Raw genomic sequence first — 27,164 nt, forward strand, 5'->3', positions numbered from 1 at the left:
TGAGTTATGTGGAGCTCTTCTGAATTGAACCCTGAACATAATGAACCTAGCTAGGTTTCATGCCACACTGACACCATATGAAAGTGTTGAAAATGTGCTACAAATTTGACAACTTCATTAGGTATGCTTTATGAAGACAGCAGGAAAGCAGGTAGGTACCTACTTACCTGCCTAGATGTGTCACTGGCTACCAACAGTACCAACGAAGGTAGATAGGTTATATGTGAAGAATTCAAAACATTTTATTGCAATACAATTTGAAACTGTTAGGACTGGGGGATAGGGATGAGCATTAAAAATATATTTAAAAGGAAATGGAGAGGACAGGGACTCGGAACCACGAGATAAGTTCACGGTGCGACTGCGAAAAACAAAGAAAACGTTTTGCCCAGGGATGCGGAGCCGTGGAAATTTCAGACGGCTCCGGCTCCGGCTCCGGCTCCGGAGAAAAAATCGGCTCCGGCTCCGGCTCCAGCTCCGGGTGAAATGCTATGGCGGCTCCGGCTCCGGCTCCGGCTCCGAGTAAAATGGTCCGGCTCCGGCGGCTCCGGCTCCGACTCAGTACATCCCCTATGCAATCAATTTAATACGGGTGGAAGAAAAAGAGACGTTGCTGGGAGTCGCAGTCCACTGCACTGGCTTCAAAACAATGGCCGTCACCTGATGACCGGTCCTCATGTTCTGGGGATGCAGTAGACGTGTGTGTGGGGGGGGGGGGGGGGAGGAGCAGACAGGAAGTTGATTGCGTACTGTGGGATACTGGGGATATTCGGCTTTTTTCATTCACTTGATGGCCCATGACGTACTATTGGTCTCAAGATAAGGGCCCAGGCGACCTGTAGTTTTGATGCGATGGATACCCTTACCCTCGCCACAACTCGGGCCGAGTGCACCCCTCCTCCCAGCCAGCGCCACCCCCACTCGAGTTGTGGCGAGGGTGAGGGTATTCACCGCATCAAAACTACAGGTCGCCTGGGCCCTTATCCTGAGACCAATAGTACCATATGTTTTACTGCATTGTACTGTCAAACCGAGCTAGGTCAATTATTTTTTTCCTCTTCAAAAAATAAAAAGGAGCCGGAGTCGCCCCCTTTTTTGGCGGCTCCGGCTCCGGCTCCGGCTCCGGGCTATATTGTTTCACGGCTCCGGCTCCGGCTCCGGCTCCGGGCAAAATATGCCGGCTCCGGCGGCTCCGGCTCCGACTCCGGCTCCGGCTCCGCATCCCTGGTTTTGCCAATAAGTATGCTAAGCTTTTATAAATCCTTATTCTACGTCTTTTGATTTTTTGGTAAGATGACGTCATTGATTATCATGTAGCATGGTAGATCATCATAAAATAAATCGGTTGTACAACACCAATTTCGTTTTAATTATTATTTCATTTGAAATAAAACCACTTAATAATATTCGGTAAAATATTTTAAGGAAAATGAAATACATTAAATATGTTATGCTTAGGCTCTCAGGAGAAAAGGATCAACAAACGTTCTTCTGCAAATTAAACAATGCAGCAAATTAGCTTTTGTAATTAGCGAGACGAAAACGGCGCTTTTGTTTCAGTTATTTTTGTAGGGGTTTCAGAGTTCAGTGGGTTGTTTCTGAGGAGATGTGGAGGGAGATGTGGAGATGTTAATTATTAATTAATCACACTTTATTAGTATATAGGGCCTTGCACTTTATCATCTGGATTAAAAAAAAAGTTTCCTGCTGAGTTCAGAAAGGTAGGTAGGTGCATCGCCAGGTTCTATCACCAGGATTGGAGCAAATATTACAGTTAAAAGTCAAAGTTGGCTGTTCATGTTTAGGCCCTGTTCTTTATTTGGCCATCTACCCCATATTGCAGTTGTGATGACAAGCAGTTTTCAGTGTAGTTTTGTGATCTTTGATGTCATCAATTGGTGTCATTATTTTTCGTCAACTAAAACTTATTTGAACTTTCCATTCAATCGACTCAATCATACGAGTCACTCTAATTTTCGGGAATCAAATCAGTCAACCAGTCGCTAAAGTCAAACGAGTCAGTCAACCAGTCATCTCGAAAAGTCAATCGACTCAATCCAATCAACTCAAAATACGCGTTGAATCAAATCAATCAATTCAATCGACTTGATTGGTATACAACCCTGAGTAACGCGGAGAAACGCCGCAGCGCCTCCGCCGCCACATCTATCCATCTTACCCTCAGGGCGCGGGTGCCAAAGTAGCTGCCTCCCGGCCGGTACCTCCGATTAGGGGAGCGCGCGGGCGCCGGCGCCGGCCGGCCAGCTCAGTAGCCGCCACATCCAATTGGTCCCTGTTCGTGTTCAGAGCGCGATTGCTGTGGTTAGTCGCTCGAATTTCGGTGAAAGTGGCGCTCTGCGCGGCCTTCGGTAGCGCGAGAGTCGCCGTTTGCGGCACAAACGGCGCAGTGTGGCGAGCAGTGGCGCGCCGGGGGAGGGGGAAGGGGAGACCGGTGGCTGCAAGTCATCGGAAAAGGCGGGGATATGGAAAGGAGCTGGGGTTACCGGCGTGGTTCTGTCATTACGGTGCAGAATTACACAACGTTCAAACTAACGGGTTGAGTTGCCAACAAAGCTGTTTTCGGAAACAATGTTTTATTTTCCATTGCCATCAACAAATAATTCCATTATACTCTATACCCTTGTTAACCCATTCACAATCCCATCTAAGCCATCCTGATCCTCGCCTTCCAATCGCGTTACATCTCTAAGCTCCTGTTGCTGTGTCCGTCCCTGCCAAAGCCCGCCGCCCTCTGATTTATCCCTGCATCGGTCGACCACAAAGCGGCACTTGACTGAGCTGCCCTTCAATCGGCGTCAAGCAGGGCCCTATGAATATGCCGCTCACATTAGCCGGACACTGTGAGCGTAATGTGCACAACGGTTGGCCACAGTCTGCCGGTCCGTCGGACGGCAGCATTACCATAGCCGGAGGCCGGTCTGAGAGAGTCTGAACTGAACACAGGCTCCAATCGGGCGTCCAGTGGTGCCGGGCGGTTAGATGTGGTCCGACCCTGGCGTGGTCCCACCCGCCCGGTCCCGGCTGGTCTCCTGATGGTCCGGCGTGGTCCAAACGGTCCCGTTTGGTTTAATTCCGTTATTTGAATTGTCACCTGCGAGTCTTACATTGCTCTCCGATGGGATGAATTGATCGAGCAACGGCATGATGCCCACCACAGAGCGAGAAACAAGGAGACGATGGCACGTGACCCAGCCTCCCATTGGAGCCTCCGCTGCCAATATCCGGCCAACGACAGCCGAGAAATCCAGCCGCCAAATGAAGTCATTTCGGGGCGCCGTTCCTTTGAGAGCCGGTCGAATCTGCGCGCCACACGTTCAATGGTCATCCCTGCTGACGTCATCAATTATGTGTGACGTCACGGGGGTCTGTGCCCGCTCTAGCGTGAAATTCGGCCGAGAAGTAAGCCACTGTTCAGTGAACCATGGCTCGGACAATAGGCAGAATACAAATGCGCAACGGGTGGGCTACTGGCTTTATCAATTAGCGCAGAGTTATTGGGCCGATTCAGACAGATAGACGAGTGAGTTTAACACCGGACCAGTGACGTCATAAACACACCGCCGGTGATGATTAACTACTGTTGATTATCCCAAACACCGTGCATAGCTTCCCTGCACAGGTGTTGGCCAGCAATTTGTCACCAATTCACCGGGCCCTTCTCAGGATAAACAAGCGAATTTATGCAGCCAGCGCGGGTCATGGCGTTCACTTTGGCCCGTTCGTTTGCAATACATCACCGCTGAGCCGAGCTTTTGATAATCAGAGCTCGTATGGCTGAGCAGCCACCGGTTGACGGGAGCAGTAATCAGCAAAGGACGGACATTGCATAATAATGCGCCGCGGGAGCCGTTCTGAGAAATATCCGGCTGCATGTGTCCCATGACCTCAGCACGGTTCGGTGAAACTCTCACGATGTTTAGTTGCTGAGGCACTCCCACTTCAAAGACACAGAGGCGCCGCTGTGACACAGAGCCAGTCCGCAGTCCGGGAATTTCGGAGAGTTTTTGTGTCAGGGATAAAATGTGTTCAGAAAAGACACAACAGCCGGACCATAATATCTACATACATTGGTGTCGTTAATTTTGTTGCGGCGGTGGCAGCGGCGGCGGCGGTGGTGTAGGGCGCTGGGCGGTGGCGGCAGAGACTGCGTCTGGGGAAGGGCAATGGCAGCCATAAGTTTATAACCACCTCAGAGCCGTTCAGATTTTACAGCACACCGTTCGCGCTACCGTGCGAACGTCCCATTCTCTGCTGCACGCTCCAGGAGCACTCAACGCATACAGCCGCCCACGCCGCTCATCCATTATTAAACACTCGCTCAGTTATCTACCCATCGCGTGTTTTGCGTTTCGATCTGCGCGCATTATATTTGCGGGCACGTGCGGTTGCCCGGTGCCGCCCCCTTTTAGTAGCAGACCGCGATCAAAGTCGGAGGGATCATCAGGCCACTTACCGGCCCAGTGGAGAGGCGATCAAAGATCTGCTCCCGGGCCGATCAAAGATCTGCTCCCGGGTGACCTGACCTCAGTGCTGACCTGGTATTTGCAGAGTTTCTCTGTGCACATGTCCTCAATAGCCGCAAACTGGATACGCTTCGAAGGGTATATAGGCACTCAACTGCTACATATTGCATGATCAAAAACATCCATCACACATATGCCGCTTTTCCCCTTGAAAGCTATCCGCAGCGTTTCTAATAAGTCTTTGATTTTCATTTAATCGCTAAGCTCAATTTGTGGAGCCTTTACTTCAATCTCAAAACCAAACAATTTTGCTTTCGGTTGTAAACGTTTCTGTGGTTTGTAGCTAAGTTTGTGCTTAGAATGGCAGAGTGAAGCTGATAGATTAATTTGCATTTACAAATACACTGTGACAAGATAAGCAGATTGGCCGAAGGTCAACGTGTGTCTTCCGTGGGTCTCTGACCTGCAATGTCCTGTTTCGCAGGTCGCTGACCCCACACTTACGATTCCCGCCGCCCCCGCAGGGCACTCCGTGCAATATAACTCATAATCAGCGAGATCATAGTAAAATCGTTCCACATGATTGAGTCTCGGTCCTGCCCCTCTCCTCCCCCTCCTCGGCTCTCCGGGAGCATAACAGTCACGCCACGCCCTGGCCATCCTCGCTGTCAGGAAGATGAGATATCCTTGGTAACTAGCGGCTCAAGGCGTATGCAAAAATAACGCACGAGGTAACTGCTACTTTACAGAAAGTGCAACTAGCCGTCCCCAGCCAAAGGGAGCGAAGCCTAAAACTGTCCCGTCAAAAGGGTCAAAACATTGCATTGTTCGTGATTAAGCTATAGGAACTTTGCAGCCAGACACCTGTCATATATGTCAGAAGACACTCCTGTCATATTCTGACATAAATGTCAGCATCATGCAAACATTTCTCTTACCCTCCTGCTTACAGCAAACTGTTTACATAATTTGATAGTTGAACTGGGAATCAAGATTATCGTGTTCCTCGCCGCATTGTAAATCCTGGCCACCCATCTAACCTGTCATCAGAATCCTGTCAACACTGTCACCAAACTCCGTCTAAGCTGTCCGTGTACCGTGCCTCTACTGTCACCCCCCCCCCCCCCCCCCCCCAGCCGCCACCCCCGCGTCCTCCTCGAACTTCTTCACGGTTGAACTGCCGGGTCAGAATCCGCAATCTGTCGACGGGTCAGCCGGCTGCAACACGATATTGTTCTGAGAACAGCTGGTGGACACAACTCTACATCCTAGCCATATGGGTTATTATAATACCACCCGCTGCAGATAAACCCTAAACCACGTCACTCGGACATGAATACAGCCGATAAAATCACTCAAGAAGCCCGGCGTAGTAAGATACGGGTTACTGTTTATTACGTTACAGTTTTGAACATTAACTGTTTGTGGGAGTAGGGAGAAATTCGTAGGGCTATTAAGCTTTTACGCTGCTCATGATGAGAGGGGATAGCCCAGCGTTATCGGTCGGTAGTTAAATCAAGCATTTCGCATAAAATCGCCGCGAATGTGCTGCTGCATGCCAGCTTTGTCATATCTCGTGCCAATCAAAGTCATCAAATCGAACTATTGCACGTAATTGCATATCGATAAAACACTCAACAAAGAAAGCTTCTTGTTGCACACAGTACACCAACTTCGCCACGAAGTTTGTTTCGGAATACCAGTAGCATGTTTCCCTTCCCATAACTGCGACCAAGGTGCTCAGACACGCGCACAATCTCTAAAAGGACCTTCTTTACGCATTGGTGGGCGTTGATCGCAATGCGAATCGCCTGTCAGCCCTTCCTATCTTCGATCGTAAATGTCCCGTAAAACACACCAAATCGGCCAATACATGTCCATCTCTCTGCCAAGAATACCACGAGAACACAGCCGCCAAGGGTCGGAGCGGAGATGGACACAACTGAAGACAACTGTAGACAGCTGATCGATAAAAGATTGGAGGCAGATCGAGAGGATTGATGAAAATGCTGTGTATGAGGAGAGATAAAGCGGCAAACGGATGGTTCATCGCTCATAGGACAGGCGGAACTCATCGAGATAGCGTATCCCAAATGAACAATGCAACGGTCTAAATTCAGCTCGGTGGTCAAGAGGATACGTTTCCTGACCCCTTGATAGCTTCGTTCTGCACGAAACAAGAAAAAACGAAAATGCGTCATGAAAAAGGCTAATAAGTCATAAGAAAGGTAGCTAAAAATGCGTAAAGGAAAAGACAAATTTTCGGAAACACGAAACCCTAATAAAATGGAATCAAAGAGCTGCCACCAGTATGAGACATCTACCGTCACCCCCCTCCCCCCGCGGTGTGCAGTCTACCATGGCGACGGTGACAGTGTCAGGATGTCGTGGGACGGCGGCCCCAGTGGAGATGCCGACCCAGATAGGCGCGGAGACACCGTGTTCACATGATACTAGAGACGGTGACACCGGGAGGCTTCAAACTGAGGCGGGAGTTTTTTTCGGAAAGGTGTTAATTAGATACATCTAGATTGTACACGATCAAGTCACTGGGGCTAAACTTGAAATTTGATACGAAGGAATCGCATAAGTTGAAATTGTTAAAGTTAGGTGTTCTTGAAAATGGTCGACAAAAATAACGCTACACTCCTAAATAGCAAGCCTTATCTAACGTGCACTTGTCTCTCTTTCATCACCAGCAGTTTAACCAAAAGTCATCGGCCTCTCCCCCCTCCCCCATTCGTCGTCATCAGAGGCCGTTTCAGAGTCCACAAACCTACCCCGGAATGCGCGCGCATCTCCTGAAAAGCGTCACTGCCTTCGACACCGGTGATTTGTGAGTTTGCCGCCGCTCCGAACCGCTAAATACCGACAATGCCAGCGCCGTATCGGCTGAATCGGGAGCGCCCGGGTGTTTTCTTCTCGTGACATAAAAGCTCAGTAACCGCGCTAGGCCGCCGCCGCTCGCGTTGTGCCCGCGTTGTGTCCGCTGCTCGCGTTGTGTTCCCGTTGTGTCCACGCCACGCGCTCTGATGCTATGCTAATGGCTGCGCTGGGTCGTTCTCATGGCTCGTTGGGACTCGTCCTGAAATTCTATCGTCATGCCGGAAGCCAGACTCGCCGGCACCTGGCGTTGGCCCCTCCCTGCCCCTGGCGGGCCTCACCACCGCGCCGGGCCGGGCAGGGCCGCGAGCAGGACGGCAGGTGCCACCCGGGCTACATCCGGCCCGCTGCACTACTGCACCGGCCGCTCTGCAACTCACCCTGCAACATCCCCGCGGCCCAGAAGTGGACGCCGCACCGACAGAGTCCGAGAGTCCAGAGCATCCACCGGGCCGGCCGACCGGCACCTGACCTCAGCAATCAGTCCACCAGACATGACCATTCATCATGGGTGGCTAAACAAATAGCGCCAGGGGCTGCCAGTAGCAGAGGCCGGCCAGGCTAGTTGACCGATCAGTCGGTCGGTAGGTTGGCTGATCGGATAGTCGGTCGGTCGGTCGGTTGGCCGGCCTACCACCCAGATCTAACCACCGTAGAGTGATCGGTCGGCTCGGAATGCACCTCGTCAGCCTGGGTGAGCTAATTGAGCCCCCGTGAGCGGCAGTAATCGCCGTGGTGAGACGCGCGCACTGACGGTGATTGTATGATACTCGCACGTGAATTTATAACGTCGCATCTTCTCTGATGAGTTGAATGAGCGGTGTGCTTTGTAAGAGAGGTTTGAATCCGTCTTGAGACGCGAGAATGCAATGAAGAATCTGTTGAGTCCCCAAAGTTTGCTGACCGGGGGTGCCAAGAGGCAGACAGGTTCCGAGTCCACACTCAAACATGAGCTGTTTGCACTCGACAAACAGTAAACCCTCTCGCTAATATTTTCACCGACCAAGCTGACACCAGCATCCGCAAACAAAAGCACGCGCGTGTTTTAGCGCAGTGCCTTCTGTTCCAGAGAAACCTCACCTGTCGTCGCCAGAAAGCGGTCGCCGGCCGCGGGGCGGAGCGGCAGCGCCGGCAGCGCCGGCAGCGCCCCACTCGGCTTTGTTCGACCCATCTTCCCCTGCCGGCACAAAGCCGAGCGACGGCGACGCCCTTCCGGTGCATTACCGCGGTGTGGGGCGGGATTTTACTGCGAAAATGTCATTCGTTAGTCGGGCCGGCGGCAGTGCCGCGGGCGGTGGCACGGCGGTGTGGGGTGGCGGATTAACGAGTGACAGCGGAGGCGGTCGGCCGGCCGGGGTATCTGTCTGTGTGTTTGTGTGTCGGTGTGCCGAGCGGAGGGCAATTTTCACCTGTTGCTCGCCGGGGAGCGATCCGCGCCCCTCTGACGAAGCACGTGACGTGACCAGGGATAATGATGACGCATCACGGCGCGGCGGCGATTTGGATTGACGCGGCACGTCCTGTGGTCGCTCTGCGGGATGATTGGGAGCGCCTTGCTCCGAGAGAGCGCCAACAGCAGACTCGGGCAGCCGCGGTGTAGAATTACCTTTGATTGATTTCATCCGCACCGTGCCACTACTGGAAGGTTAGGATGTAATCAGGCGATTCAACGCGCGCTTAGGACTGAGACAGATTATCGAATTAGTCCAGAAGAATAACGGTGCACGGTCAGGACCTAAACAAACCGCCACTTAGCTGTGGGACATCAGGATGCCATCACGCGCTGCTAAGTGACCTCGGAAACCACCAACACCTCATCAGTCGCTGGCGTTTGTCACAAATGACAACCGGCGTCCCCGGTCGGCCGGCATCACTCAGCGGTCATAAACTGTTCACCTCTGACCCCGGCCTGCTGCCGGCCATCACAGGGGTCAGAGGTCAAGCAGCGGTAGCCGCGCGGCGCGGTGCGGGTCACAGGTCAACCCTCATCCTTCAAACGCCGCCCCGCGGCGGTTTCCCACCGCCCCTTCGAGCGTTCACGACTCAACAGAGGGGTTTTTGTGGACCGGAATGTTTGTCCAGCAGCCTGATGTGCGAACGTGCTCTGTTTTTTGCAGACTCTTCACCGGATGAAGCTATTATAGGTCTTCAGAGATCAAACGACGCAATGACTGAGCATAGACGCAATCAGTGGCTAGCTGATGACGATGATTGCATATTGCCTCCAGCACTTAACAATCACTAACTCCTCCAGCGGATACCTCAGCGTCTCAAATCTTTCCAGTCTGAGCTATGAGCTATGAGCTCTGAGCTCTGAGCTTTGAGCTCGGAGCCATCCCACGGTGGTTGGCTGAGGGATGGTCGCTCTGGCCTCCATCCCGCTCAGCTTTCCCACTGAGACGACCAGCGTGAATGACATTCGTGAGAGTCGCCCCGGCCGTAATAGCCGCACGGCTAAGAGGAACACCTGAGGCCTCCGGACGCACAGAATGCCGAACGGATGCCGCAGGAGATAGATAGACGGTGGTTACAGCGGGTCAGACTGCTCAGTGCGCTAATGACCCGTGTAAATCGACACTATACTCTGTTCCGTTTCAAGCTTGCAGCCGAAGTGCCCTGCTGAATGCAGTGCGTGATTTCTGTATATACAGCTCTTACATTTTAAGACGCAAATGTTCAGCGGAGGAGCGATCTGCCGAAGAAACTCCGACTGCAAGGTTGATACGGAACAGACTATACTGGAACAGAGAACAGAGGCATTTGTGGCAGCTCTGGTGTAGGCAGCCTCGTGAAATTAAAGCGAACCCTTCCTCGAAGCCGTCAGTAAACTGGATGGAAAAAATCACACCGTATTTCTCAAATACCATCTCTCTCCTCTCTCTTTTTTTCTCTCTATCTCTCCCTCCCTGCTCATCCCCCCTCTCCCCACCCCTCTAAAATCACTGCAGCCCCGCCCCTTGCCGTTCCCACGGCCTAATCTGCGCCCCGGAAACTGCGAACGCCGCTCCAGCCGGGAGCGGCAATCACTCTGCCCATCTGCCGATAACTTTACGCCGCGTCCCTCTCCCTCCCCGCGCTGCCGCAGATTTAAAACCCGTGCAGAGCAATCCACAGCGAAGTGAAGAGGGTCAAAAGTTAACCGCGAAGGGCCCGCCGAATTGCGTTCATTGATTCATCCACACTAATTGTGCGATTGCGTTCTGAGGAGCCGTTAGCACTTGGGTCACGTGGGCCGAGTGAAGATTTCCGTTGCGTTCACTCGGGCTACTGCGCCTGTGCAGACGGTCATTTGCGATGATTGGTAAGCGAACGACACGGAATCGTTTTTCGATTCGGCATTACACGAGCGTTAACCACTGTGATACCTCTGAGAGAAAATGTAACCGCCGCTCATGGCGGCCACAATCGCGATGCAACTGCTAATGCGGTCGATTTACCGTGCGGAATACGAGCCAATGACGTCACTAATCAACGGTTGGTGATTATTCCGGTCACGAGCCGGCACCAATGGCGGCTGAGCTGACAGTCACTGTCAGCTCTGAGCTGGGCTGACCGCCGAGCCGCCGACCTGACCACAGCCACCGCAGGCGCCGGCGCCGGCCACCGAAACGTTTTTATACAGTGCTGTGAGCCGGTTTATGATTGGACGGTTTTTGTTGGTGGTTTCTGAGCAGTTTTCTGATTGGCCAACGGGTCCGTACGTGAACAAACAACTCTTTGCCGACTGGCAGCAGCGGTCCATAGAGCCTACCGCACAATCCGGCGGTATCAGTGGCGGAGCCCATAAATTGTCATATATCGACACAGCGCTATAAATGACCCTTTAAATAATTATTACAGCCGTAAAATATTATTAAAAATGTAACAAGCTTCATGTTCATTGAACATGTTTTCAATGGAAAATATCCTTTCAAACATCGTAACTAAACCAGAAAAAAATGTTTAAAAGATCATTATATGAAACGTAAATTAGACCTAAAATAGCCATCCCACTTCAAATCATCAATAAATAATAACGCATCAAGCTAAAAAAAGAAAATCATGCGGCGTGGAACCTATACCAAAACCCCGGCTCGACTGGCTCCATCCCACCGCCCTGCCCTGCCACGCAGCCAGTCCACCGCCCGGCCGGCGGGGGACCGGCCTACCACGTGCAGCGCTGCAGGCGTCCCGATGCGCCCATGACCGCCGAATTCCGTATGCAGCCGCGCGAGGCTCCGACGCGCCCCGCCCTTGTAGGGATGCATTACCCGTTCGGCTCGGCTCGCCAGGCGGGTCTCTGCAGACAGCTATCTCACCGCAAGGTCGCTCAAGGCGCTCAGGTGCGGGGGGAGGGGTGGCCGGGGGGGGGGGGGGCAGCACGTGACGAGCGGCTGGACGTGAGGTAATGGATGGGGATGAGACGGTTACTCAGCAGGTGGCAGGCAACGGAAGGGAGACGAGGGCAAGGTGGGTGACCGAAAGGCGGCGACCATGAGTGGAGTATTTGTGAGGACCTGAAGCAGAACATGCTAATTTCTTTGTGTTTTAAAAGTAGTTGTAGTAAAGTCTTTTAGGTATCAGCTTGATCGACTTTTACTGGAGCCTTTTTCGTCAGATTTCGTTGCTATTTTTTGTCCACTAACTATTGATGTTGCTACGAAGAAAAAGTGTGAGAGAACACAACAAATAATACGCCTTACATGAATTCTTCGATTACAAATGACAGAGGTTTATTAGACAAGCGTCATTCCATCACTAAATTGATGGACTTTTTAACTTTTTGACCGGCCGATCACGCTTAATCAAATTACATCCAGAAGAACCGCAAAAAAAGCCGACTAAAACGTTTCTGTTCACAAGCCACGGCGACCACTTCTCTCCAGTTTGAATTAAAACGGTGTTAAATGCCACCTGACCTCGTCTCATGCATTGTTCAAAGGTCAGTGACACCTTTCCACACCACCACTGTATTCACGGCATCAAACTCCGCGCCTTTTAACCCGGAGTCGTCTCTGCCGGTCCCACAAACCTCAGACCTCTTCATCACACCGTCTCTCCCACATATCAGGAAATTCCGCCAGCCGCCTTTGAGTCTTCAGCTGAGGATTTCTGAGAGTCGGTGTCCGCCACTGATCGGTCTCCGCCACAACACACCACCTCGCCACACCGCGCCACATAGAGCACCAATTTGGCGGCAAAACGGCACGGTCACCGCGCCAAATTGGTCTGTATTCACGTGCGCCGGCCGATTGGCGACCATTGCTTCCGCGTCTACAGACGGCGACGGTGCGGCGAGCTCGTCGCCGCGGCCAGCGCGCCGTGAATGTCGCCTTTGAGTGGCGCTGTTGCGGCGCCGCGGCGCTGGCGGGGCGTTTGTGGCGCGGTTTCTGCGAGTCCGTGTCGTGGGTTCCCCGCTGGGTGGCTCTAAGGCGCGGTCCCCCGCGGCGCGGCGCCCAATCCAGGCCGAGTGACGGTGAAGAGACGATTTCAATCGACTTCGGACCGCAATGCTCGTTAGGCGAGACGTCCAACTTAGCTGTGTCACAGGTGGATGGGGCTGGCCGCGCTACTGGCTGGGAAACCATCCAACTGACCGGTCAACTGCCCCGGTCCAACTGTCCCATCCAACTGAACCATCCAACTGACCCACCGTCCCGTCCAACTGACCCACCAACTGCCCCATCCAGCTGTCCCACCGTCCCGTCCAACTGGCACACCAACTGTCCCATCCAACAGTTACATGTAGCTGATCTACTGTCTCATCAAGCTGACCGGCTGTCCCATCCCATTGTCCCACTAACCGATCCACCGTCCCATCCCATCCCATCGTTCTTTTGACCGGCCAGGGCCGTTCGTTTCCCGTCTCCCGTCTCCTCCCTGTCTCGTACAGTGTCTCCTCCCTGTCTCCGTGGTGTCTCCTCCCTGTCTCCGCCGCCGCCGCCGACAGATGCTGTCCAATTCGTCACACCTTCCCATCCACTGACAGCCCGGCTCGGCTTTGGTCATTAGCGTTGACAGCTTCAAAGCCGCGCCGGCCTCGGTCGGTGTGACAGCTGTTGTCGCTGGCTGCGGCTCTCGGCTGCCGGTCTAACTGGGCTAGGAGGAGCCACTGCCGTGAGTGCGCGTGAGAAGAAACTCACTTCCGTTCAGACTAAAAACGAAATCCACGAGCTAAAAATCTCTGATATAAGCGCAACTTGCTAATATGACAGAATATGTCCGAATATGACCGAAAATGACCGGATATGGCGATATGACCGAATATCTACACAACAAAAGATCTAGCTGTAGTTATCTGTCTTTCGTTAGCCACCTGGCCTCTAACTACCAAAACGCCAGCGAATAGTCGATGCCAACTCAGTCCCATCGCTCTCTGAATAAAGCAGCGATGGTTTTTCCGATACGCGGCCTGAGAGGTCCAGTAGCCCGCAGGTGGCTGACAGTCGTCCACAACAGAGACGACGGATGGCAACGGTAGCAACAGGCAGGCCAGTCTGCGTTCGTGGCGGTCGCTTTTAAGGAGTGGAGAGCGTCGTCGGCTGAGAGCGGTCAGCTCAGCTCAGCAGTCAGCAGTCAGCAGTTGGTAGCCAGAGCAGCAGCTGGTTAGACAATGGATGCACTCGACAGTGGCACGTTGGTATGCGACGGTGCAGAGCAGCACGGATTTAAATGTCATTAGTTTATCGCTGGAACTCGAAGTGCAGGGTAGTGTAGGGTAGTCTGCAAAATTGTCTGAATTTGAACTGCAAATTAGTGGGTCCTAATGCAAATAAACCGTAAAGGAGTTTCGTCTTGAATGCATTGTTTATGAAACATAACTGGATTTTGCTAATTTTCGTGAACATAAACAGCTTAGGAAATACAGGCAATAAATTGAGCAATAAATTATATACAAAAAATGATTATAACTGCTAACAGGCCGTCGATAAAAAATATTGCACAGTGTGCGCCATAGATGCACTGAACTCCCTGTCACAACTAGCCATGTATCACGACCCCCTACAGAAGAGCGGCATTTCACAGCGGGCTACCCTGTGTGTGGTAATTCGCCGGTCTACCCCGCCCTGAACCAACGGACAGTTAGATAGGGGCACCGCTGCACCTGTGGTGAATCCCCGAACAATGACGCTGTGATCATTCATCCAGGCTGGCAGATATATAAAGGACAGGTGATCGGTTTCTAATATGAACTCGTTTGCTGCTGACTGCTAGATCATATTTATAATAATGACCTGTTGAGCTTGTAAGTTATAAATCAGTCAAAACTGAAAATAAATAAACAAAATGGAAATATCATTAACATGAAAATAAATCCCCTACACTCGAATGACTGTTGCTGTGACAGTCTAATATTTACGATTTATATTCTGTTATTCATTGGACACCATCAGCAGGTGATAATTTGATAAATGAATAAAAAGCAGCTCTAAACCTCTATTCTACTAAAACTCTAACCCCTCTACTACACATTCCTCTCCCGTTCGTAACACCCCCGGTCGGTAAAAACAGCAGACGGTAGCGGTCCGCTGCTGCCGTGCCAAACTAGCGTCACATTGAGTGGCGCCGCGCCGAATCTGCCACGCGGCGCCGCCGCACGCCTCACGGACGGGTACGACCTCACAGAGACGGTGCATTGACTTTACTCTGACTGACCGGTGGGCGCGTGCATACCGATATATTGGAGTCTTTCTCTAGCAAATACTGTTTCATGAAGTTCTACTTATGAAATAGGATGAACTCAGGCTATGAGTCCTCGAAATGATTTGGAATATCTTGTAAGTGTATTTAGGAAATCCATTGAACGTAGATGTTATGCAACAGATTCCATTAGTCTAAGTCCCAGTGAAGGGTGGCACGTAGTTTCTGCAGTGAATTTCACCCCCAGTTGCCCAGTCTAATGACATTGCACAGTGCACTGACCCCCTGTACGTTGGTGCAGGTTCGACCCCAGTTCTCGGGTCTAACAGCCCGTCATGATAACCCCGGCTGTGTGCGGCGGTGAGGGTTTTCGCCCCACTCGCCGGGTCTAACGACCTCAGTAAGAGACCACCTCCCGGACCAACAGCTGCGAGACGGTCGCGCGCTGGCGCCGGCGCAACAATTACCCAACAATTACTCACACACGCTGCACTAATTGCTCAGCAATGGCTCATCAGCTGGCCATCAGTTACTCTAACAGTTGCCCATATCACTTGCAAAAGTAGTTTGCCAAGTTTGGGACTTCCGACACTTCAGTGTTTAACGTGGCTCGAACGCTCCTGATTCGTCCATGGCTTTAACCTACAATTCCAGCTCATAACGGTTCTCTCCCCTCCCTAGGGTACTTCACCCGAACGTACTCCTTTCCGTCTCCCCCTCTGCAGCTGTTCCTCCCTCTGGCAGGCCCCAGGTATCAGTCCGCCCACCCAACCACCCCCATGACACCCTCCATCCCTCCCCCGCCCCACACCAGATGTCCAACATTGAACAACCACCCGAACCCAGCCTCTGAGCCGAGCCGGGCTCCATTCGTGGCAGCGCGCTATTAGCTTCCCTAACCACCTCCCAGCCGGTGATCTGGCTCTAACAGCCTCCCGGGCCCTGCCCTGCCCGCCTAACCGGCCATAGGCGCACCGCATCCTTTGTCTTCACCGCCGCCGCCAGCGGAACATTAATCCAATTTATCGATACTGCAGATATATCAAGAACACCTAGGTGTTCGCCCGGGGGTAAGTCTGGTGGACGGTAAGGAGTGCGCGCAGGAGTGCAGTCTGCCGCAGAGTGGAAGACGCCGCCGCCAGCCGCGCGCGCGGCTGGTCGGAGCCCGAATTTATCGCCGCGGAAGGGTATTAGTGTCTGGGGATCAAATTAGGATTCATTACCGGGTTTTATGGGCGCCGTAGCTCGGGGGAGGCGGTTCGGCGGAGGCGGCCGGCTCTCCGGCCGGGGTAGCCGCGGGTGTCGTCCCAGCCCGCTCATGGAACCGAACCCTGATCGGTATCAGACCAGTGGGTAATCCGCCACATTGGGATGTCTCTGTTCTCCCCGCTGTGGCGCAGGGCCCGGCAAATGGTCCTGTAGGATCCCGACCGATCCCAGAACAGTGTCGTAAACCGGCCAGCCGATGGTCCGAACCAAAATCCGACCACCAATCAGAGTCGGGTCAGCGACCCTGCAGGGCGGCGGCCGGTCAAACGGTCTCCTCAGAGAGTATGACATAGTGGGGCCATACGGAACCGCGGGGTTTGGTTTACAGGGGCAGCGGGACCCTGGCGGCGCAATCGAGCGGAACGGCGCCCAGGGAGGTGCTATGGGTGATTCATGTCTCACCCTGTGAAATCACCAAACGGCCTCCATTTCTCACACAGATATTGGCCTCTAGACGTGGACTGCAATTCAACACTGACCTATAGCATTGCAGGTCTTGTTCTTCTCACTCAGCTTCAAAATCAAACGCATGATGCATGGAACACTAAGCACGAGACAAAGCAAGTCAACGTTGAAAAATCTGCGCATTTTTCGTTCAAATTTAGTTTTAAATTGTAACACTTTTTGTGTATTTTCTTTGGTTGAATGCTTTTGGCTCGTGCAGTGTTAGCCACACATCTTGCAACAAATATTCAAGCAATTTTCCACCCAAGACTACCTTCTTACAACAGCCCCCAACCACCGCGCCCAGCTCTGATTATCCCGTCGCTGACCTCCTGGAGTTCTATTTGGTCTCCCGCCGGCAGCGTCAGGTAGCGATCAGCCGACGAGCCGCGCGCGCAGAGCGCACGTCGCCCGACCCCGCCCCCCACTCGGCGCCGCGCATATCATCGCCCAGAATCACCGGCATCGTTCATCAGTGCTGGAGGATCGTCGAGACAGGCAGCCACGTGCCGAGGGAGCGATGGAGAGGGAAGAAGGAGAACGAGGGTGGAGACCAGGGCGGGGAGAAGGAGGGGTGAGTTGATAGGAAGGAGAAAGGTGAGCTAAATAGGGAGCAAAGGTGAGGCGATGGACAGTGGAAAAAATAGGGTTGGAAGAAAAAACGTAAAGAGAAAGGGGATAAAAGCGATATAGATGGGTACAGGTAATGATAATGAAGCTAGGATTTTGGGGAAATTTAGAAGGGAGAATGCATAAATGCAAAAGAGGTCCATACTATGGGAGGCGTAGGTCCGATAATAGAAAAATGGTTTCTAGACTACGTCATAATCGGCGGAACGTCAGTTTTCAATTATTCATTGCCCTCCGCTCATTTCAGTAATTTGAGTAATTCATTTGTCTCGAGTAATCGGTACATCTTGAATATGCTTTGGAACACTTAACGGCCACGACTGGCCCGCTTTAATTGTTCACTAGCAGCAGAGTCGCGCCTAAATCAGCGGCTATCTAACCGTGCATCTGCTCCGCGGACCGTCAGCGTTCACTAATAGTGAGCCACTCCACTAAACACGATTCAAGACATACCCCGACCGGGACCCCACGCCGCGCCTCGGAACAGCGACGTATCTGGCGCACCAACGCGCCAGAAGCGGCGTATCCGGCGCGGCAGTGAACGGCGCGCCCGGATTCCTGGGCTGCCGACAGCGCCACAATTGTCGCCACAGTCCAACCGCGCCGTTTGTGACGCATTCCGGGCCAGCGCCCGAGCGGCACAGCACAAACATGACGCGCCGCGGCGACGGTGGCGCGGCGTAGGCGACAAAAGCGGCGCAGTGATGGATACGGGAGCGGAAGACTCAGAACGCTATCCTCCAAATACACACCGACTTATGTCAACAAGGTGACAGCATCAATCACCCAACGAACATATCAGCCAAGCGGTATTTGACAAGTGTGACAAATTTGATAATCGAGAGATGTGTGCGTGAGAGCGCACACAAACCCCGAGCGTCTGGTTTGGCGGTGATTGAGTCGCTAAGGGAAGCAGCGGGGCGCGGCCGGGGGCAGATCTCTGACATACGAGGACCGCCTCCCTCAAGGTCAGCTGAGGCCAGCGATCGAGGTCACTGACCTTAGAGAGGGAGCTCCCGCGGTCTAATAAAAATTAAACGGTCTTATAAACGGAACAAGGCACGGAGACAAGGCGATTAAATATGAATTGTTTACATGTTATATGAATTCAAGTGTAGGTACTGTCGAGAATGCTAGAAAGTGATATCTAGCATTCATATAGTGATATAGTGATATCTAGCATATAGTGATATATAGCATAGTGATATATAGTGATATAGTTTTTGAACCCTTGCAATAGACAGTAGCGAATGCAACAATGTCCTAAAACGTGTTCGCTGTCTTTCAACACAGTAAAGTCGTCTCCCTGAGTAGCACGAGATTCCAGAAGCACGACGATGCCTGCATTTTATCGTGGCAGCGTGCGCCTCGTGTCAAACCGCTCCCGATGTGAGGATTTACGGCGGCGGCGGACATTCAGTCGTGATTCGGTTGAGGTGGGTCAGTTGAGTGGCTGAGAGGTGCGCAAAGCTGCATACAGGAGGTGTCCCGCAGCAAAGGTGCTCCTACTAAAACCGGGATATCCTCCCCCAAAGGAGCTCCACTATAAGATATGGACCAAGTGAACACTGAATAAATTGCATAGACTCGGCTGTATGCAATGTCGACTCACCTAAGCTCTACTGCTTTACTACAATCGTTTTCTCCCTAAACAGCTAAAAATTATGTAAGTGAAAAGCGGTACCCTCCTCCCCTGTCTGTTTTGTCGAGCCAACTCCAGCTTTCCCCTATACCCTCCCCTCTCCTGACCGACACCCATCCCATGACTGTTCGTCCCCCTCCCGGCCCCACCCCTCCACGGAAACTGCCACGCCCCTGGGGCCTGCGCTGCGCTGAACCGGGCGGCCAGTTCCAACTAATGGCGCGCCAAATTGTGGATATGAGCGGGAAACAGGGGCGGTGGTGGCGGGTGGGAGGGAGGTCCGCGGGAGGGGGACAGGAGGGGCGGGAAGGCGAGCGAGGGTGACGGGCAGGAGCGGAGAGAGGCAGAGAAAGGGAGAGAGAGGGAGAGAGAGAGTGTGAGAGAGAGAGAGAGAGAGAGAGAGAGAGAGAGAGAGAGAGAGAGAGAGAGAGAGAGAGAGAGGGAGGGAGAGAGATTAGAGAGGGAACAGAAAAGGATCCGCCAAATCTAAAATAGCTTCTCCTAATATAATTCCTCCCCGGAGAAGCCACAGAGTCCATCCCGCTACCACTAATATACACTTTAAATGCATGGCCCGCGCTTCGTATCTGATAGTGTGGAGCTGTTGTGGGAAATGGACAAAATCTGGAGACCAGCCCATAAAATGGTAATGCACCGGGCACCGTTGTCACTGGGCTGATTATCAAGTCCCTAAATGGACAACAGGAGTCTGATTAATTCAGTGTAGTCTATAAGACACAAAAAAGTCACAAAACGAAGCACTTTGATAGAATGCGGAGTGAAAGATGGTAGAAAAATAGCAAAAGAGAATCCAAAGCCAGAGGAACCAGTGCGATAACACTCACGTTTACGCTTGGAGGACTCCTCGCTCATCTGCATAAACTGCTGCTGCTGCTGCTGCTGCTGCTGCTGCTCATGCTGTTGCTGCTGATGATGCTGTTGTTGCTGCTGAGAGGCGTTCATATCCATGACGATCATGGGGTTTTGTGTCGGCGCCGGTGATTGGTCGTAGTCGCTGTAAAAGTCCTCCTGATTGGACGACAGCGTGGCGCCCGGAGAGTTCTCGGACTGCACGGTGGGGGCCAGGGTTGCCAGCTTAGACTGAAACACACAGAGAAAAACAGAGGGAATTGTAAATGACAGAATAATCAGATGTAGAAGTGGGGAGGAAAACTGCTATCCAAATTATATTTAATTCATTTAACGCAATCACTTAAAATAAAGAAGATCACAAGCCATAGAGTCCACAGTCAGTTTATTTTTATCAAAAAGGTTCATAAATTGCATTTTTATTATATCGACTGAATCAAAATTCCGAAATGAATTAGATGACAGCATCCACTCACGGCTGAAAGCAGCTCAAAGCAGGCACAACCATGCAAATATCCCGTTTGGCACCACCCAGAACATTGCCCGGGCGGCCAGTAACGAACGAGGTATCATGTTCAAATAAAGTCAGACGAGCTCCGCCGAAGCAGCGGCACTGAGTCTCATTAACACCAGGCCGGCTCCCTTTGATCCGCGTTGCTCCGCCTCATGAGCGTATTAAAATAAGCGCCCTTCTGTCACCGAACAGAGGCCTCCCTATCATTTGGACACATACATTGCAGTCGGCTAAATAGCGGCTGCGATAGAGAACAAATGAGAAAGCTTAGCCGTCTCGAAAAGACACAGGTGCGGTCTTGGGGTGCGATGTGGTATAGTAAATCGTTCTGACGCCGGCGCTGCATTGTTCTGTTACTTGCCACAGCTGTTGTGAAATTAATGGAATGAATGGAAACATTCATATAAGTTTGCTTATTTACAAGGGTTGAGCTGTAGCAAGTAAACGATAGCAGTTCAAAACAAGCGCTAGGTGCTACGCTCGCATTCATGTCTCAGAGTACGATGTCGTCCTGTGCCGCAATGAAGTCCCCAAACGTCTTCCACATGTTACTTTTCTACCCCGCAATGCAGTCACCGGCCGCCTTAGGTGTCTGTGTGCTACTGTCTTATCCCGCAATGCAGTCACCAGCTGTCTTGGTGTTAGCGTCTTGTGCGAGACTGCAGTTCCCGGCGAGTCTGGGGTTAGCTTTCTGTTCGAAACTGCAGTCTCCAAGTGAATCGTCCATTCATTCATTCATTCATCCATTGAAATGGACACAGTCGTCAGCCAGAAACTAACGCATTCCAGCGCATAAGTCTCGCGCTGAGTATCCAACGGGCACTTTCGATCCAGAAGATCACACCAACGTGCGACAGAGCCGACGCCAGAAAATAAATGTCGCCTCGAACTGACGCGTCTCGGAAAGAAGCGGCCGCAGCCGCCGCTTCCACTAACTCGGCACCAGATGGCGGACGAGAGGCGCGTTACGTCACGGACAGAACACGCGACAACGCACGCGCCGTGCGCCAAGACGCGCACGCACCGCTGTGAAACTGCGTTAATCTACAACAGTCAGCGGGTGTTCGAGAAACAACCCATAATGGTTTACACGAGAACAATAAATGTAATGGAAGTGTATGAGGCTGTGGGTGTATTTAAGTGCCGAGTTACATGGATTAACATCGGCATTAAAACTGGATTATGCTCTAGTTTTTAATGTTGCTGTTAATCAAAGGTTATTATCACAGATGTGCGCATTGTAATTATGATTAGTAGTAAATCGAGCAGAGTCATGCTGAAATGGTTTTTGATATTGAGCAGGGTCGGTAGCAAAGTATCGCTACACCATTTATTACGACATAAAATCACGGTCAGATATTATAAACCGCACTTGATCCGCCTTCGGGTAATTCCATGGATAAAATAAATTTGTCTCACCTAGCTTTGATCTTAGCCACTATCCAGCATTTACACACTTAGGAACAAACTACTTTGCAACCAAAATTGATATTTTTCAAAGCATCACGCGTCTTTGGAGTCCCTTTACCGGCCTCAATTTGAGCTACATAGTACGCCAAGTCTCCACGACAGACGGCCGGCGCCATGTGTTCAGCAGAGCCGTTGAAACGGCAGGTGAAGATGACAGGAACTGACTCCAGGGGGCCACCGGGGGAGGGGGGGGGGGCAGGTGCGGGGGCGGGCGGACGGGCAGGTGGACCGCCGCCGCGGGCGCCTCTGACACGCGCCCAGCAGTCGGCAAACAGCCACTTGAGCGGCGGAAGCGTACCGGAAAATAGCCCGCCGGTGAAAGGGGAGCAGCGGCAGCGCCAGGCCAGAGGCGAGGTCAGAGAGGAGATCGGAGGGGACGCGCACGCAAACTGTGAACCTTGTTTTGGAGCAATTATTTCTGTAGATGTTACTTCCTACAAGGTTTCTCAAACTTCTGAAAAGAATCGGTTTCGGCCATACTTCAAACTACTTGACAAAAACACCCATCCCATTCACCCGTCCGCCTCCCAACATCCTCCACCTGGAGGCGCCTCTGGCACTGTCTCACGCACCCCGTCTGTCAACAGCATAACAAACGATTACTGCAGCGGTGGCCGCGGCGCCGTCTGCCGCTGTGTATGTGTGTGTGTGTGTCGCAGGCGTCCCGCCGAACTTCTGAGGACCTCCGGACGATGGGAGGCCGCGGTCAGCAGCGCGTGACGCCCCAGGGAAATCAGGCCAGTCTCCGGCGCACGCGGGCCGCTCTGAAGGGTTGGCGGTGTCTGAAGTGGGGAGCCACGCGCCGGGCAGACCACCGCCGGATGTGGGCGGCACGGGCGGAGTCAGGTGTGCAGACACGGGGGTGCAGGGAGAGGTGCCAGATAAGACTACACAATAATTCGCCCCACTTTCTCAGTGCTACTGTCTAAGAATATCCCTTATAACAAGGTTTCAAAATAAACGTTAGAATGAGCATCGCTGAGCTAGATAGCGCTCAGTGAGTCAATGCCATGGAATTCATTGCAGACCCGTTTGTTTGTTGGTTTGCAAACACCGATGCAGCAATGTTCGACACATCGTGTTTCACCAATGTGATTGGAATGCGCCGGGCGCCGCCGTTCCACATTGTTTATCAGTATAACGTGTTATGATTCGCTACAATACATTGCGACACTAATATCGTCAGTTGAAGTACCGAGTGGCCGGATGAATGTAAACGGCCATCATCAGAGGCAGTAGCTATGAGCCAGCTCGACAGCAATGGTTATTATAAACCACATTAAGCATGGTTTTCATCATTCTTGGACACATAAGTTGTTGGTATCGTCTACTGGGAGGAGACTCTCTAAATACGGTAACACTACCGCAAGTTTATCCTCTTGTTGTGCCTCGCGCTATTTTTAGAAGTGCCTTTACACGTTATGCCATCGTCACCGTGCCTCTGTTGTCTCAATAGCTGGCTTTATGGGCGGAAAATTGCGCACTTTCGCCCATCATCTCGCACCGGGGGCCTGACGCGCCGTCTCCGCAGATGTCTGGACGGTTTAACGCGGTCCCCGTCAGCCATAAAGCAGACAGCGCCATCTGTCGGCCGCAGAAGACCACGCCTGCCAATCAGGAACTTTTAAAAATGGTCCACGCAATAGGGTGGACATTACTGGAGTGCTGTGACATGATGGCAACACGGCGAGATGTCGTCACCTAAATGCAGAAAATTTAGCGGCACGAGGCGGGTATTCCCGAGTCTGCCGAGCCACGGGGAGCCAAAACGGCGCGCCAATTTTGCCGCGGTAATGGGGGCAGCTGGCGCACTTTGCGGCCTTCTAGAGCGGCCGTAAGCAGCCCGTGTGGCAATCACCGGGAGCATTTACGAGGCCACGAGACAAGTGTTTTATGCGGCCTGTTGGCTGCTTAGTTTGGCGATGATTAACGACCTCTGGGTGCTGGGAAACCGGAAAGCCGGTCAGCAGATGCCGCAGAGAATTGGTCGGCGCCTGGCTAATTTATCGTTATAGATATTTATCACGAATGGTAATAAAATCACTTAAATGGATAGTCATACCCTCAGCTCCAGAGAAGACCACCGGAGCGCACACGTCACATGCTGCTATTCCGATTTTGCAAATGTAATCAAATGTCAAACATAAGCGAGATAACCAATCAGAAACGACATCAACCATTTAACGCCGTCACGCCCTGTTGAGACGCATCTTCTCAGAGGAGTATCCTTGGCGACTGGTTACCAAGGCAACCGTTCCCTAACGAGCTCGGTCGGCCGTCAACTGCATCAACATAAATCGCTGAACAGTTCGCTGGGAGCAGATGGGTTGCCAGATGCGCAGTAGCGGCCACTAAGCTCTTTGACTGGCAACCGAGGTCATATTGCTGACAGCGGCGCGGAAAAGGTACCACACCTGCTGCGCTATACATGTAAAGGAATACGCAAACTAAATCTATATACTGAGCTGCTCACCCCGAGGTGGTAAGCTTCTCAGCTCACCGAGATGAGAAACTGAACGCTCTATATACTATTATGTGTCGCAACCCAGTTTGAACAGCTCCGGCAAACAGTGATAGCCCACAACTCCGATTTCATGCTTCATGTCTGTCACATGTTGTCATGCGTTACCTAACCTAAACGTGCTATCAATATGTGTCACCTCAAACATCCGTATGTGTCAATCTGAGAATGCACCATCATTTCTTAGCGTCACCAATAACATATACCATAATCCATGGCAGCGCACCACCTCTATCCCACGAAGACACATTCGGTGTCATGTCCGAAGCACCCTAACCTTCTGACCAGCTCTGCGTGGAATCGACCGATCCATCTTCCTCGACTATCAGTCCGCAGTGAGATGATGGTCACGCCGGTTTGGGGCGACCCAGACATCCAGACATGCACGCAGTCGACCGAGCGTCAGCGCGTACATATGCTCCCCGATACGGCGAACAGGGGATGATGGATTCGTGTTTGTTTCGAACACAGAGATCGGTAAAGCCCGCCTGGGAAAAATTCAGCGGTTTATGCAACACAGGTATGTCATTGTTTGAGGAGGTCGGGTGCTACGTCATGCTTATTTGAACATATCGCCCGAGCCCACACACCATAGGGAATACGCTGGAATGATGGATCTTTTCACCGGGTTTGTTCAACCAACAAAATTCACGGATAACGGAGAGGATTTATCAAACACGATCTGGGAAATGATATAAAGATTATCATAAAGGCCTCGAGCGGGTTGAGAGGCAGGCGAAAGGGCTCAACGAAAGGCCATGACTCCCGGTTTGGAGCTCACACTAGCCACTTATATGCGCGACTAACTGTACACGACACAGCGGTCATTCACACAGCTGAGTCTGGGAACCACGAATCAAGCGATCCTCATTCAATTCCAACGCGATTCCCAAACCATCGACAAAGAATCCTGGCAGCAAAAAACATGTCCCGTTCACACCCGGGGCTGTGGAAATATGGAGGGCCCTTCAGCTTGTATCAGCCTCCATTATTCGCCTGTTTTCTCAACATATCCGACTACCATTATCTTTTTATCGCTTCCTCCCACATCCTCTTCTCCATTATTGCCAACGTTTTCCGAGGGTCCATATTCGACGTGTTGAGGAGCATCGAAGATTGAGAAGCACTGTAGAATCGGCGCCGAACTTCGAGCTAATTTCTCGTCCTCCGGGACGGAAGAGTCCTAATCGAAGACCCGTGTGCATTCCTGACCATGACCGACTCCGTCCGGCCGATCCGTGGGAAAACATATCCAAGATATGCGGAAAATTTGCCAACAGATGCTGAAGAATGAAAAGACGAAAATGGTCACAAGTAGAGCGTTGGAAATCGCCACCAAACCCATCCCAAGCAGTTAAAAGCATGTTTGTATTGGACAAAAATATGACATTAACCTGCATAAAATGAAAATAAGCAAATAAAACATTCTGCTTAGCTGTACTCAGACATTCCATTACACAACCCACCCCTCTATGGGACCCTGTGTCACCCCTGGTGTCCCTGCCGCCGCGCTCGCCGTCCGCTCGTCCGTCCCCCGGCGGCAGGTGCACCGTCCATCCATCCACCGGGCGACACACCACGCCGCCGCCGCCGCCTTGGACGCCAACAATGGCCCTGTGACGCTCACTTCCGGTCAGCGGCGGCCGCCGGTGTTGCAGCCCCTCTAATGACCCGCCGCCGGAAACGTGCAGTAATGAACCAGCGCCGCACCGGCCACCGTCCAACGACAGTGGCGCGTCCACACACGGTATCTACATCCGTCCACAGGAGGTCCACATCCGTCCACGGGAGGTCCACGCCTACCCACAGGAGGTCAAATAACCCACAGAGTTACCGACATATTATATTTCTAGTGAGCTAATTGAATTGAAATCTAAGGGGCCACCGTTTTCTATTTCAATTAGGCACTCTGGATAATTTGTCACCCTGGATCATAAGCATTAGATCAATTTTCTATTGAAGCTATCTCACGTCATCTCTGCGGCGCTCGTCAGCTGACCGCACTATCAGCTGACTACACTATCAGTTAACGTCCGTGAGATTTATCTCGCAACCAATTGGCCTAATTTAACCGGAGACTCGGGGGCGTATCCTCTCTAAAGCTCCCTCCGCCATGTGTCTGGCGGCGGGTCTCAGAAAAGGAAGATGCGCTGATAAAGATCGCACGTTCTCCGTCAAAGTCACACCGACCGTTTGGTGTCGGCAACACAATGCCGTGTAATAAGACGGGACCAGTGACGCCGCCTTGTGATACTCTCGGGGGCGGTTCGAGCGATTACCGGCGCCGGCAGATGCTGCCAAATGAGCTGCCAGATTAGCGGCCACCACAAAAGAGGCCGTCCGAGCGCGGGTGCTTACCGCTGCCGGCGCGCGGAGCGTGACTCCGACTGAACCAGCCGAGAACAGATGCGGTGGGCGGGTTTCATAATTGACGGAGGAGCCATGGTAACTAATCAGCGTGTGTCTGTTCAGATTAATCCACCGCTTATTCTCATCGAGCTTACCTATTGGCGTCGCCGTCGACGGACTGTCTGAGAAAGTTATGTGGTCAAAATGTCGTTCACTGATGCAATGAGAACGCTCAACAAAAGCGATAGTGTTCTAGCGTGCTGCTGCGAGCCTCCGTGACATTATCGGACCAAGCAGAAGGGCGTCGGCTCGGTCGGGCCATCAGCTTGCAATCGAGCAACACAGCTACGAGGAATTCTGATAACGAGGGTGTTGACCAGGGGTTAACATTAGGTGTCGTACTACTTCTCAGCGATAATGTCCTAGAAAACGAGTCTTGGCAAAGGCAGCCGCCAGCCCGGACAGACG

The 27,164-nt window shown here is 52.2% G+C and overlaps 1 protein-coding gene across 1 annotated transcript in view; it reads right to left on the reverse strand.

The window, feature by feature from the left end:
• Positions 1-27,164, reverse strand: part of LOC122370525 (protein gooseberry-neuro-like) — a 109,808-nt gene that overhangs the window by 63,885 nt on the left and 18,759 nt on the right. The window contains exon 2 of the mRNA XM_043346188.1: positions 19,818-20,073. Within this exon, the coding sequence (XP_043202123.1) occupies positions 19,818-20,073 (256 nt within the window). The remainder of the gene's footprint in view (positions 1-19,817; positions 20,074-27,164) is intronic.

The sequence above is a fragment of the Amphibalanus amphitrite genome, unplaced genomic scaffold, assembly GCF_019059575.1.
Source record: "Amphibalanus amphitrite isolate SeventyFive unplaced genomic scaffold, NRLGWU_Aamphi_draft 001141F_arrow, whole genome shotgun sequence".
In the NCBI taxonomy this organism is placed as follows: Eukaryota; Metazoa; Arthropoda; class Thecostraca; order Balanomorpha; family Balanidae; genus Amphibalanus; species Amphibalanus amphitrite.